We start from the raw sequence: 13,448 nt of genomic DNA on the forward strand, positions 1-13,448 counted from the left end.
AATCTCTTCTAAGCCTACAGCAGTGTTTCTCAAGTTGGTCCTGGTGTACCCCCTTTCCAGTCAGGTTTTCAGGATATGCATGAAAAGAGATTTGCATACAATGGAGGCAGTGTATGCAAACACATCTCATGCATATTCATTGACTGGCAAGAGGGTACTCCATAACAGACTTGGGAAACACTAGCCTAGTGAACCTTATTAAATTGTGCTTCTGATGTACTATAGTCTGGATACGGACCCTTCTCGCCTGAAGGCTGTAGACTCTCAGAGTTAGGAGGAAATGGACTAATGTTATGTAACCCACCTTTTGATGCATGTTTGGACTCTTTGGCGAGGAGGCATCTCTGTGACTCTGTTTATTCTCAGGATGGTTACCGAGGAAGGGTGCCTGCCTGCTGGGTTGGCTTGATGAAAAGCAGCCAGGGCTCCCACTTGGTACTACAGTGCTCTGCGAAACAAAAAGAATGAATAGAACTTGAGCAGAACGTTTTCACCATACAACCAGTAGTGAAATCAGGAAGGATTTAACTTCCGGTACAAGTTTATTGGATCTTGCTCAAAGTGAGTTGGTTTTAAAAATTATTTTCACACAGTAAAATCTTTTTAAATTGGAAGAAGAGTTTAGCAGTAAGAAGTGCAGTCAGGTCTTTTCATTGATATTAAATGCTATTTTTTTTTTCAGGCAGTAGGTGCTGGCACTATGTACCCGATAAATCACCTAGATCTGGACAATGTTATTTAAGGAAGTGCGGGGATTAGCATAAACCTTCCAGGCGCAGCCATTTTGTTAAACAAGACGACGGAAACAGGAGAGTGAAAAAGAACCTCCGCCCTGACAAAGTCGTGAAACCTGGCCAAGTCGGTTGAGGTTCCTGATGTTTTGCACTTTGTTGCCAGTTAAGTAGCTGATTATGCCTAATACTAGTTTGGGATAAACAAGAAATGAGTTTTGAAGTGAAATATGAGACTGCTGAAGAATTGAGCACTAAAAGTAGAAAACTGGTTCAAAGAAAATAAGTACCAGTGGCGTACCAAGGGGGGGCAGTGGGGGCGGTCCGCCCCAGGTGCACGCTGCTGGGGGGGTACCGCGGCGCGCGCCTGTGGGCTCCAACTTCGCTAACTTCGCTTGTTCGCTGCAGCTCCCTCTGCCCCGGAACAGGTTACTTCCTGTTCCGGGGCAGAGGGAGCTGCAGCGAACGAGCGAAGTTAGCGAAGTCGGAGCCCACAGGCGCGCACCGTGGCACCCCCCCCCAGCGGCGTGCACCTGGAAGGGGGTGTCATTTTGCCGGAGGGGGGGGGGAAGTGTCATTTTGCAGGCGGGGGGGGGGGGGGGGGGCACATTGGCAATCCACCCCGGGTGCCTTCCAGGCTAGGAATGCCACTGATAACTACTAAAAAAATAAAATAAAATATATACACCAAAGGATCAATGAGGAGTTGCACCTGACTGCCTGAAAAACTGAGTTTAGCAGCCAGGATGCATAAATTCTGAAGATCCTTCACAACACTCTAATATCTATTAATAGGCACTATGTACCAGCATGTTTTCTGCCACCTGAGCCAGTAGATACAGTGTATGAATATTTCAGAAAACTCTTGTCAAAGACTCTCATGAGAAACTCCCGAGGAAATTAAAGTCATGGGACAGGATGCAATGTCCTGTTGTGCACTGGAAATTGGTTGAAAGATAGAAAACAGAGTTGGGCTAAAAAGTTAATTTTCTTGATGAAAGATGGTGAATAGTGGAGTGCCAGAGGGATCTGTATTAGGAATATCGCTCTAACGTATGTGAAACTTATCTGAAAATGGGAAGAATGAGTGATCAAATTTACAAATTGACACAAAATGATTCAAAGTTGTTAAATTGAATTCAAATTATGAGAAATTGCAGGAGGACCTTGGAATATACAAAAGGCAGATACACTTTAATACAGACAAGTGCAAAGTGATGGACATAGAGAAAAATAACCCAAATTAGAGCTACAAGATGTTAGATTCCATATGGGATGGATGTTCTTCCCCCATTTACATGGAGGCAGGTGGTACAGTTGTGTAATAGGACTACAAGTCAACTCTTTCGGAACACATGTTCAGCTTCTTGTTTCTTATGGGGCTCTTACTATTGGTTTGCCTTGTTCTCTAAGCATGCTGGGCAAGTAGCCACCCTTCTCTCTCCATCGAGTCTGTAAAAGTTAGGCTGCAGCATGTTTCCTCTGTTAACAGAAACTGCCTATGTTGTGTTTTTGCTGCATGATCCCTTCAGGCCATTGTGAATATGAAGATTTCACCAGTGAAAGTACAAACAACATTACTACTCAGGGTACTGCTGAAATCTCTCAGTCTCTTTTGCATGGAGAGAGAGCTGGTTGACAACAGACTCCTAATTTGCAAGGCAAAAACTCTTGCCTAGTACATCTGAACAGCAAGTTAAGTTTTCCTTGTTTAATTACTGCATTAAAGAAGATTTTGGTTCAAAAGTTCTGAGTCTTCTATAGTGATGTTCTATACTCTGGTTTAACTGACTGTCAAGCCTAAGTAATACTTTTCAAGGACAGAAAAGTGAAATCTTAGGATTCTTCAGTGAACTTTAGTTTAATAAAGTCTCATTGCATTTACTCAAAGCATCAAATGTGTGGTGACAGAGGAATGCAATCAGTTTAAGTGCAATCAAAACTTGTGTAGAGTTAAGTTCAGTGTTCTATTCACAGTGCAAGCTACAGTTACTGTGTAAATAACTGAGAATTACAAAGCCTGTAACAATTCTTAACAAAATTCACAAGCAGAAAATCTGTAACCCTCATACCTGCTGCTTCAGACTTTTAGGAGTCAGTTTCCTATGCACAGAGGGCTCAAAACTGCATACACAATTAACCAAGCCAGGTTGTGTATGTTAACCAAGGATTCAGCTACTATACCTCCCCCATTTTGCTTTAGCTGACAGCAAAGAATCAATTAGCAGAGAGCCAAGGCATACTAGCTGCAAAGGAAAAAAGTGAGAAAAGGGATTTATTTTTACCAGTGTAATAAATAGAAATAAAACAAAAACATAGAAACAAAAATTAATACATAATACATTTTTTATTAGCTTTCGAAGGTAATCCTTCTTCAGATCAGAAATAAGCAAATGTTGATAAATATCAGTATATATAAATGAAGCACAAAAGCAATGACAGTCTCACACCTAACCCACCCCACCCTCTTCCTGTGAGACTGTCATTGGAATGCTTTTGTGCTTCACTTGTATATACTGATATTTATCAATATTTCCTTATTTATGATCTAAAGAAGGATTACCTTCGAAAGGTAATCAAAAAATGTATTGTTAGTCCAATAAAAAAAGTTTCTTGTTTTCTTTTCTATGTTTTTGTTTTATTTCTGTTTATTACCTTTAAAAGTGGACTAACGTGGTTACCACATTATTTTTCACCAGTGCAAAGCAATGGCAGATTCTATTGTGTCAGAGAGTGAAGTAACTGAGCAGACTGAACAAAATGCTCAAGCCAAGGTAGATGATGCTAGGAACATAGGTGAGAATAGACAGCCTACTAGTTTAAAGAGAACACACAAGCTTACAGAAAAGGTCAGAGAAAATTATAAAGCAGAAGTACACAGGTACCTCCATCTCCTGGAAAGACTGTGGCTCAAAGTAGGGCAGGAGATAAGTGTGGTTTCAAAAAAATTCAAAGCTGATAGCCTCCATATAGAGCAATTAGAGTCAATCTATAAGTAGTACCAGCAAAAGTCAGAAGAAAATTTCCAGTTCCTAAGCAAGAAAGGCATAGAAGATAGTTTGGCCCAGAGAGAGAGAGAGACAGCAAGCTACAGATTTCACATGCCAGGCCATGGTGACAGAGGCAATTAAAGACATAGAACCTCACAAAGATCCTGCAGGGGAGAATGAGTCCCAATACTCTGGAAGCTCTAAGCATAGTTCCAGAAATTCCAGATCTCTAAAATCACACAGAACCAGCCATTCCAGTCAGTCTGTAACTAGTTCAGTAGCCATCCAGGTTTGAGCTAAGGCGAAGGCCGCTAAGTCATGTGTTTATAGTCAGTAAGAAGCAGCCATAAAAATTGAAACAAAATCTTAGACTAGAAGAGGAGGAAAAGAAAGTAGCAGCTGATGCTTCTGCTGCTGCCTCTGAATGTAGGAAGGAGGAGTTGGACACTGTCTTGGAGGTGCTCCAGCAAGAAAAAGAAGAATCCACCACCTTGAAGCCACAAGGCAGGATGGCAGGAAGAGCCAGCTTAGCCACATTGCCTTAGAAGATAGTGAGAAATGAATTGCAGCCTATGTGAAGGCTCATACCACAGACATGAAAGTGCACAGATTTAGAGAGAGTATGTTTCTCCACATCAGATTCTAGCTTTCCTGAAAGAAGCATGCCTAAGATAAGCACATCATGGAGGCAAACTGCCACCACAGTGATCCACATGCTCGCATTCATACAGATGTGCTACCACTGGCTCTCGCTCCAGGAAAGTGCACCAAGGGAAACACTACATTTCAATCACAGACAATGATACCACACAGGAAATGGCCTCAAATAAAGGTTCAGAAGTTGCACCCAGGGAGAGCATCAACTAAGTATCCTGCGAATAAGCAAGAAGCACCTGATCAACCACACTCCACACCTGACTCCAGACAAATTGCAGCAGCCAGCCAGTCACAGATACCTACTGCCATCATACTAGAAACTTCAGAGAGAAGATCTAGCAAGATATATGGCTTGCAAAAAGATGGTGAACATGGACCTTACCCAGTCTAATGACTGCCCCGAAAAGTATAGAGGATGGAAATCTACTAAGGATGCCATAGTAATTATGAAGCTCACCCCCAAAGCAAGAAATGAATTTGATGATAAAATCGTTGGAAACAGAGTCAGCCAAATGTGTAAAGAGATTAAAGAATGCATATTTGCATGACCCCCCTAAAGTCTTGGGAGAAACTTGTACAGCACTATAGCAGCCCAGAAGCTATTCAAAAAGCACTGATAAAGAGAATAAGTTATTTACAAAAGGTTACAAGTAAAGATAATGACAAGTTTCAAGAATTAGGAGATCTCCAGGAAATGGAAACAATCAAAGCTGATCCAAACCTCCCAGGACTGTGCTACTTGGATATAGCTTGGGGCATAAACAAGATGGATAAACTTTATGACTGTGAAGGGAGGAACATCCCTTGGTTGTCCTCTTTATATTTTGTGCCTAACGATGGCCATTTCTCTCTATCTTGTTTATGGCCATTTCTCTCTATCTTGCCAAATCTTGGATAAACTTTATGACTGTGAAGGGAGGAACATCCCTTGGTTGTCCTCTTTATATTTTGTGCCTAACGATGGCCATTTCTCTCTAAGATTTGGCAAAGAGGAGAAATTATCCCATTTTTATGTTTAATGTATCTAAACCAAGCAAGACAGGCTACTTCCTGAATGAAAAGGCGATCAAGAAGAACGGCAACACCAGGAAGCCTATAGCTATACATATGTCGCCTGCGACAAACCCACTGACTGATCGTCCTCCTACTACAGAGAAAGTAGATGATCCAGACCGACAATGTCTTATACATAAGAAACCTCATCCTCTCAAGAATTGTTGGGGATTTAGGGAGAAACCCTTGAGAGAATATAAAGAATTGTTGAAAAAGTACAGAATTTGTTACTCTTCATCCAAGTCTATGGCTAAAGACTGTAAAGCAGCCATCAAATGTATGGAGTGTGACAGTGTCTTGCAGCCTGACAAGAGTAAGTCTACTTTTCCAGGAACCCCAGCCTGAGAGTTAAGCTACAGTGAGGAGAAGGAGGCAGAGCAAGCATCACCACTGAATGTTACTCCAAAATGTACACAAGTGTGTGGAGAAGGTCACGCACCAAGATATGTGTAATTGAAGAATACTCAAAAGAGCAATCACAAAAGGCAGTAAAGATGTTATGTCATCATAGATGAGCAGAGTAACCAATCCCTGGCAAGGAGAGAATTCTTTGGCTTATTTGACATCCAGGGAGATCGCTATCCCTACAACCTCAAGATCTGTACAGGGGATGACAAAGAGGTCAGGGAGAAGAGCAAGTGAATACATGTTAGGAGCAGTGGTGTATCTACCTTATATGACATCTTAGGCAGTGCACACAACCCCAGGTGGAGCACACCTTCCTTCTTCAAGCAAGGGGGTGCACGGAGCAAGCGCATGGCTATTGTCTCTGCTGATCCCCTGCCCCCTCTGACATCAACTTCCTGTTCCGGGGCAGGGGACCAACAGAGCTATCAGCCACACACCTGCTCCACACACCCTCTTGCTGCTGGCACCCGGAGCAGACCGCGCCTACCACCCCGCCCTAGCTATGCTACAGAATAGGAGTGATGAATGGCAGTAACAAGACACATCTACCAACTCTCATTGCATATAATCAGATATCTTATAACAGGGAGGAAATTCCCACACCAAAGGTTTCGCAACACCATTCTCATTTGCAACCTATATTTGAGTATCTGCAACCTTTGGACCCAAATGCAGAGAATCTTACAATTATTGGAAAAAGATGTACCAACATTGATCAGAGTTCATGAGTCACGTGCAGGTCCACCTGATGCTCCATATGCCTTCCAACTCACCTTAGTGATAGCAAGTGACATCTGCCTTAACAGACTGAGGAGACCAAGGGTGCATGTATGCAAAACATGTGTCTTGGAGAACAGGTGCACCACCTTGTTCAAGCCTTGTCGTAGCCATCTGCATGTAAAGGAGGTTTTCAGCTGGGAAGAACTAGGCTCTGGCTCAACTATCTGTCAGAACACCTTGCAACCAGATTTGGGAGAAAATTTGGAATTTTGTGTTCCGAGTCACCAAGGATAATGAAAAACCAATTATTTCAGTAGAAGACAGAGTTCTTGAGAATCATGGATAGAAAATACTCCAAAGATGAGTCAAACAGTTGGATAGCTCCTTTACCATTCTTGATCCCTAGATTATGGCTCCCTAATAAAAGCTCTCTCTCTCAACTCACTGCATTGCAGAAGACTCTAAGAAGGAAACCAGAGACAAAATAAATACCACTTTATAACATTCATGCAAAACATGCTGGATAATGGCCATGCAGAGCTGCCGTTAAAAGACAATGAAAAATGTTAGTAACTTTGGTGTGCATCACCTACAAAAACAAGGCCAGATCAGAATTGTGTTCGATTACAGTGCTTAATCTCAAGAAATCTCACTCAACAATGTCCTGCTTTCTGGGCCTGACATGATCAACAGCTTATTCGGAATCTTGATTTGCTTCAGAAAGGTACCCATCACAGCAGATATCCAGCAAATGTTCTATTGCTTTGATAACAGTCCATCACCTGCAGTGGCAACCTATGGGCTTAGAAGGTCAGCCCAAGAAGGAGAAAGAGTATGGCATGGATGCCAGATGCTTTATTTACTTTGATGATTGTTTTAAGTCTTTACTTACCATAGGTGAACCCATTGGTTGTTAAAGAGAACACAAGTGATGCTGGCAGAGGCCAATCTAAGACTTCACAAAATCACCTCTGACAGTCCAGAAATAATGAGAGCATTTTATGCAGAGGATCATACCAAAAACTTAAAGGATTTAGATCTAAGAGCAGACACTCCTCTGCTTCAGAGAAGCCTTGGATTACATTGGAACCTAAAAAGAGACATTTTAATCTTTCAAGTCTCCACCCAAGAGAAACCATATCTACACAGAGGTGTCTTGCCACAGTAAATAGTCTGTATGATCTACTGGGGTTTGTGGCTCCAGTAACCATTTAAAGAAAGATCCCTGCTGAGGGAGCTTTCACAAAATACTCATGTGTGGAATGTCACATGGCCTCCAGAAATGCGATAAGAATGGGAGAAATGGGAAGATTCTCTAAAGACTCTTTAACAACTGCACATCCCATGCATTTACATCCCTGCAAAACTCAGAATTGCCTGTCAGAAAGAGATCTGCATCTTGTCGATGTTTCTGAAAAAGCCATAGCTTCAGTGGCCTACTTGAAAGCTACAGCTGCAGGAGGGCTATCTCATATTCTCATGTGGAATTCATCTTTGGCAAATCCAAGTTAGCACCACTACCCAATCATAATTGTGTGGAGCAGTGCTGGTAGTAGAGATAACAGAGATGATGCTAAGTGAAATGGACATTCAAATAGAAACAATTAATTTTTACACTGACAGTAGAGTTGTCCTGGGCTACATCTATATCCAAACCAGGAGATTTTACATGTACATCAGCAACAGAGTTGAGCGTATACGGAAGTCAACATGACCAGAACAGTGGTATTAAGTGCCAACTAACCAAAATCCAGCAGACTGTGCCAACATCCCATTTAATGGAAACCATGTGGTTATCAGGATCAGATTTCCTTCTAAAGCCTGGCCACATGTCCCCAGTTATGAAGAACTCTTTTGAGCTTATAGACTCTAACTGACACAGAGATCCGTCCAAAGATAACCATTCTTGCTACTAACATTGTGCCTGAAAGCAACTTGGGAGCTCATTGTTTCTCTCATTTCTCAAGTTGGATAATGCTCGGAAGAACCATAGTGCACCTTATCCATATTGCATCTTCATTTCATCAGTTAGCTGATGAAAGATACAGCCTTTGTCACCACTGGTACATCTGTACAAAGTCTCTCTCAGTAAGTGAGAATATTCGACTAACATACGAAGCTCTAACAACCTTTCTTGCAGAGGTCACGGCTATCATAAATACCAGACCCCTAGTACCTTTGTCTTCAGATCCAGAGTCATCACTGATTTTAACACCAGCTATGCTTTTGATGCAATAGACTAATGCCATTCCTACCCTACTAGAAGAGTTCAAACGTAGCAACATCTACAAGCATCAATGGAAGCAGGTTCAAAACCTCACAGACATCTTCAGGAAACACTGGAAGAGAGCATACTATCCTTCTCTGCAGTATCAAAATAAGTGGCAGGACTAATCTACAAAAAGATGACTGCTAAAGGACAACCAAGCACAGTGCAACAGTTGGCCTTTGGGGCTCATCAGTAAAACCTTTCCAAGTAAAAATGGGAAAAGTCTGAAAGCTGGAAATTAAGACCATGAAGCAAGTGACGGTGAAGACCTTCCTCCGACCAGTCACTTAAGTGGTACTTCTCTTACTTCATGAAGAGACATGAACTCTGTGGACCATTGTCCACCCCAGAGCCTCAGAGACTTTTTCTCTCTTTTCTGTTGTTTGTGTTGTCTGTCTCTCATTTCAGCTCCTGTGAGACTGCAAGAGAAAAATCACCTCATCGAAAGAGAACTTGAGACAAGCAAGGAGTTGTCAACCTTCAAGATCCAGCTTTATTAATGGACTTTGCATGCTTATAATGTTGATAGTTTGGAAAATTAAATAGTGGTATCTACCAGTACCAGGCGGGGAATGTCTGTCCCCATTTACATAGAGGTAGATGATGGGGTTGTATAATAGGACTGCAAGTCCCTGTAGTCTTGTAGTTCCCTATAATAGGCTCTTTCAGAGCACATGTCCAGATTCCTGCGTTATGGAGTTCTTTCTAATGGTTTGTCTTGTTTTCTAAGCATGCTGGGCAAGTAGCCCCCCCTTCTCGCCCCATCGGGTCTGTAAAGATTAGTCTGCAGCATGCTTCCTTTATGAATTGAAATGGCTTATGTTGTATTTTTGTTGCATGATCCCTTCAAGTCATTGTGTCCATCAAGATTTCACCAGTGTAAAAGTATAAACAGCATTACTACTCAGGGTACTGAAACTTCCCAGTCTCTTTTGCATGGAGAGAGAACTGGTTGAGAACAGACTCCTAGTTTGCAAGGCAAAAACTGTTGTCCAGCATATCTGAACTGTAAGTTATGTTTTCATTGTTTAATTAATGCATTAAAGAAGATTTTCGTTCAAAAGTTCCGAGTCTTCTTATAGTGATGTTTTATACTCTAGTTTAACTGACTGTCAAGCCTAGTCCAAGTAATACTTTGTAAGGACAGAACAATGGGTAATTTTACAAATCACCAGTAAATCCAAAAAGAGGTATAACAAAAATGTTATTCACAAAACAATCACAAAACACCTTGCACATAAACTGAAAATCACTTGAGCGCAGCAACAACTCTAAACTGAAAAATATCAGAAAGAGGAGAAAAGGACCTCAGATAAAGCCTTATTGAAAACTGAACAAAAGGCATTCATTAGTCCAAAAAAGAAAAAAAAATCCTCAAAATATTTAATATTTCATAGTACTGAAATAATATACTTCAAAACATTTCTGCATCTAATATTTAAACCACATTGATTGTAACCACAATCAAATCCCCCTTCCCTTATAATTTGTATATAGTGCTACATAGAACTAGTAGTGCTACAGAAATGATAAGTAGTAAGTAAAGCAGCATCTAGAAGAAAGCATGAAAAACAGATTGTTTCAGAGAGGAAAACAGAGAAATCAGAAGTGGATATAAAAGAAAAGGAAAATCATTTAAAAAAACAAATGAAAATATTTAAAAATGAAAGTAAGATGAAAATACGAGAATAAAGCAAAAATAAAGAAAACAGATAAAAGAAACCGAGAAGCGAGCAAAATAAAGAAAAAGAGGTTACTGATCAGGGGAATAAAAATGTATTAAACATGTCCGTACTTTTGGGTAGATCTGTGATTTTTCAGGCAGATTGAAAGAATAATCAAGAAATGCATCAGCTTATAAATGTAAAGCCATTGCTTTGGCTGAAGATAATCTTTGAAACTGCTGGCTGGGCTGAACTAGGATATTTCCTTTTACTACTACTCATACAAAAAATAAAAAAGTAATTTCTGTTTTTCCCTCAGTAAGTGACAAAATCTCCCTCTGTTTCTAGGCACTTCGGAGATGATTTTAGAACGATTAAGCACTATTTACATAAATAAAAAGCTGATTTACATATGTAGTTCATGTAATAAATGTAAAGTATACCTTTCAAGGTATACCTATATTTCATATTTTAGAACGGCAATACACTTAATCCTGAGAAATTTCCCTTTTGGTCTTTAAACCTACTTGGAGTCCAATTGAAAATCACCTCCGCATACTCTTTTCTTCCCCAGTGTCCTAGTTATTGGGGAGGGAAGGAGGGGAGGAGAATTGGGGAAAAAAGGAGTATGCAGTAGATCTGGGGGTACTAATCACCAGTTCGGGCATTGGGGAAGAAGAGGGTATTTGGCAGGTCCAGGGAAGGGAGTGTTAATTATTTAACTGGTACTTCAGAGAAGTGGGAGAGGTATTTGGTGGATGGGAAAAGGGAGTCGATTCTGAATTGTAGCTCTGGGGAAGAAAGGACGTCATACAGGGAGTCTGAAGACACAGGTATAGTTCCCTGAGTTTAGAGGATTAGCCTATTAAACTTAGTAAGAGAGGAAATAGAGACGGTAATATAGTGTCAATCACAACAGCCTGTTTAAATAGCATCATTAACAAAAGAACATAAGAGTTGCCTTACTGGTCTGACCAATGGTGTATCTAGCCCAGTATCCTATTTCCAACAGTAGCCAGTCAGGTAAAGTCCCAAAAAGTAGCCAGATTCCATACTACTGATCCCAGGGATAAGCAATGATTTATATACTTTTCCTCCTCCAGAAATTTGTCCAAAATGGTTTTTTTTTTTAAATCTAACCACATTAACTGCTTTTACCACTTTCTCTGGCAATGAGTTCCACCATAAAATGTTGTCCTAATTATACCCAGTTAGTTATCTAAATATCAGTGATACTTGGATAATTTCTTGGCACATCTGAAGACCCAGTACTTGGATTAAGCCCGACACTGAATGTCCTGATCTAATTTAGCCTGCAGCAGTCAGTGCTTTCAAAAATGCTGACCACCACTGGCTGAATATATTGGTAGGATAATTTTTGGCATAGTCTCTAAAATGCTCCTCACCCCTCCTTCTCTTAAATGGCCAATATTTGGCTGGACATTATGTTCTCTGTACAGGTGCCTGGTATTACAGGCTTGGGGAGGCAAAATCTTGCCAAAAACCATGCTGGCAGACAGGAGCAGTCAGGGGCATATCTAGGTGGGGACACGGGGGCATGGGTCCCCACAGATTAAGCCCTGGCCCCCTCTACATTTCAATCATATATAAGATAAAAACATAACACAAAAACAACATATTCAACATTTTCAAATTAAAAAAAAGCTTTTTTTTTTTTATATTTATTTGATACATTTGTATCCCACATTTTCCCACCTATTTGCAGGCTCAATGTGGCTTACATAGTACAGTAGAGGCGATTGCCAATACCAGTATGAACAAATACAAAGTGGGGTTATGGTAAAGTAATGATCAAGTGTGATAAACACATTGGGGGTCATAAGGAGGAAAAGTTGGGTTATGTCCAGTACGAACTTCTATATTGTTATGTTGCGAGGTAAAGGCATTTAGGTTGGATTGTTAGGGTATGCCTTTTTGAAAACAAATCGATGCCCAAGCTTCTTTCATTCTGTCGTATGCATTTGTGGAAACAAAAAAAGTCAAGCTCTTTCTTAAAAGTAGACATTCTCTAAGTTGCTCTTAAAGACACACGTAAATAATTCCACAAAGATGGACCAATCAACCTAAAGGTTATTTTGTGATATTCTTCCAATCTCAGATCTCGAAAAGAGGAAATTTCTAACAAAATTTGTGAAGATCTCAAAGTACTAGATGGTTTATAATTTCTTAACATGGTGGAATTAATGGCAAAACAGAATTAGTAATAGCTTTAAACACCAGCAATAAGACCTTATACTTAGTCCATCGTTCAATGGGTAGCCAGTGCAATTGTTGCAATATTGGTGAAATACGATTGTAATATGAGCAACCTGAAAGCACTGTAGCTACAGAATTATGTGTAACCTGTAGGACCCTTAAAATATTCTTTGGTGGTCCCACTAATAACCTATTAAATAACCAAACTTTGAATCACAGTTCAGAAGTTGGAAGTAGTAAGTAGCTCTTAAGTCCATGAACTTGTCTTAATTTAGAAAACACTACTTAAATGATTTTCAGAACCTTAAATTTCATGCTCAGTGAGGAGCCCAATATAACTCCAAGATTTTGAGAATAGATAGGAATTTAAACGTCACCCATCTTAAAACACTCAGGGATATCCTCAGAAGGATAACTTGACAACAGAAAAATTTGTGGTTTTTTTTCATGTTCAGCTTCAATCGATCACCTTTCATCCACTGCTGAATTGCATTCAAGCATAAAGAAAGATTATTAAAAGTTGGTTCTACTCCTTTTTCAATCTGAATCAAAAACTGAATATCATTGGCATATAATTTGTATTTTAAGTCTAAAGCAATTCAACAGGTCCACAGAGAGGGCAACAGAAGGATGTTAAATAAAAACAGCAGATTCAGCACTTCCTTGCGGAACCTGCGCATAGCAGCATATCTCAGTGGATTTCATTGCAACCTTCATTACACAGAATTTTCTATTTTGT

General features: G+C 40.3%; 1 protein-coding gene across 1 annotated transcript in view; it reads right to left on the reverse strand.

The window, feature by feature from the left end:
* The window catches only part of MYOCD (myocardin), a 140,631-nt gene that overhangs the window by 11,726 nt on the left and 115,457 nt on the right, over positions 1-13,448 (reverse strand). Inside the window, 1 exon segment of the mRNA XM_030207977.1 lies at positions 305-448. Coding sequence (XP_030063837.1) covers positions 305-448 — 144 coding nt within the window.

Source organism: Microcaecilia unicolor, chromosome 6 (assembly GCF_901765095.1).
Source record: "Microcaecilia unicolor chromosome 6, aMicUni1.1, whole genome shotgun sequence".
In the NCBI taxonomy this organism is placed as follows: Eukaryota; Metazoa; Chordata; class Amphibia; order Gymnophiona; family Siphonopidae; genus Microcaecilia; species Microcaecilia unicolor.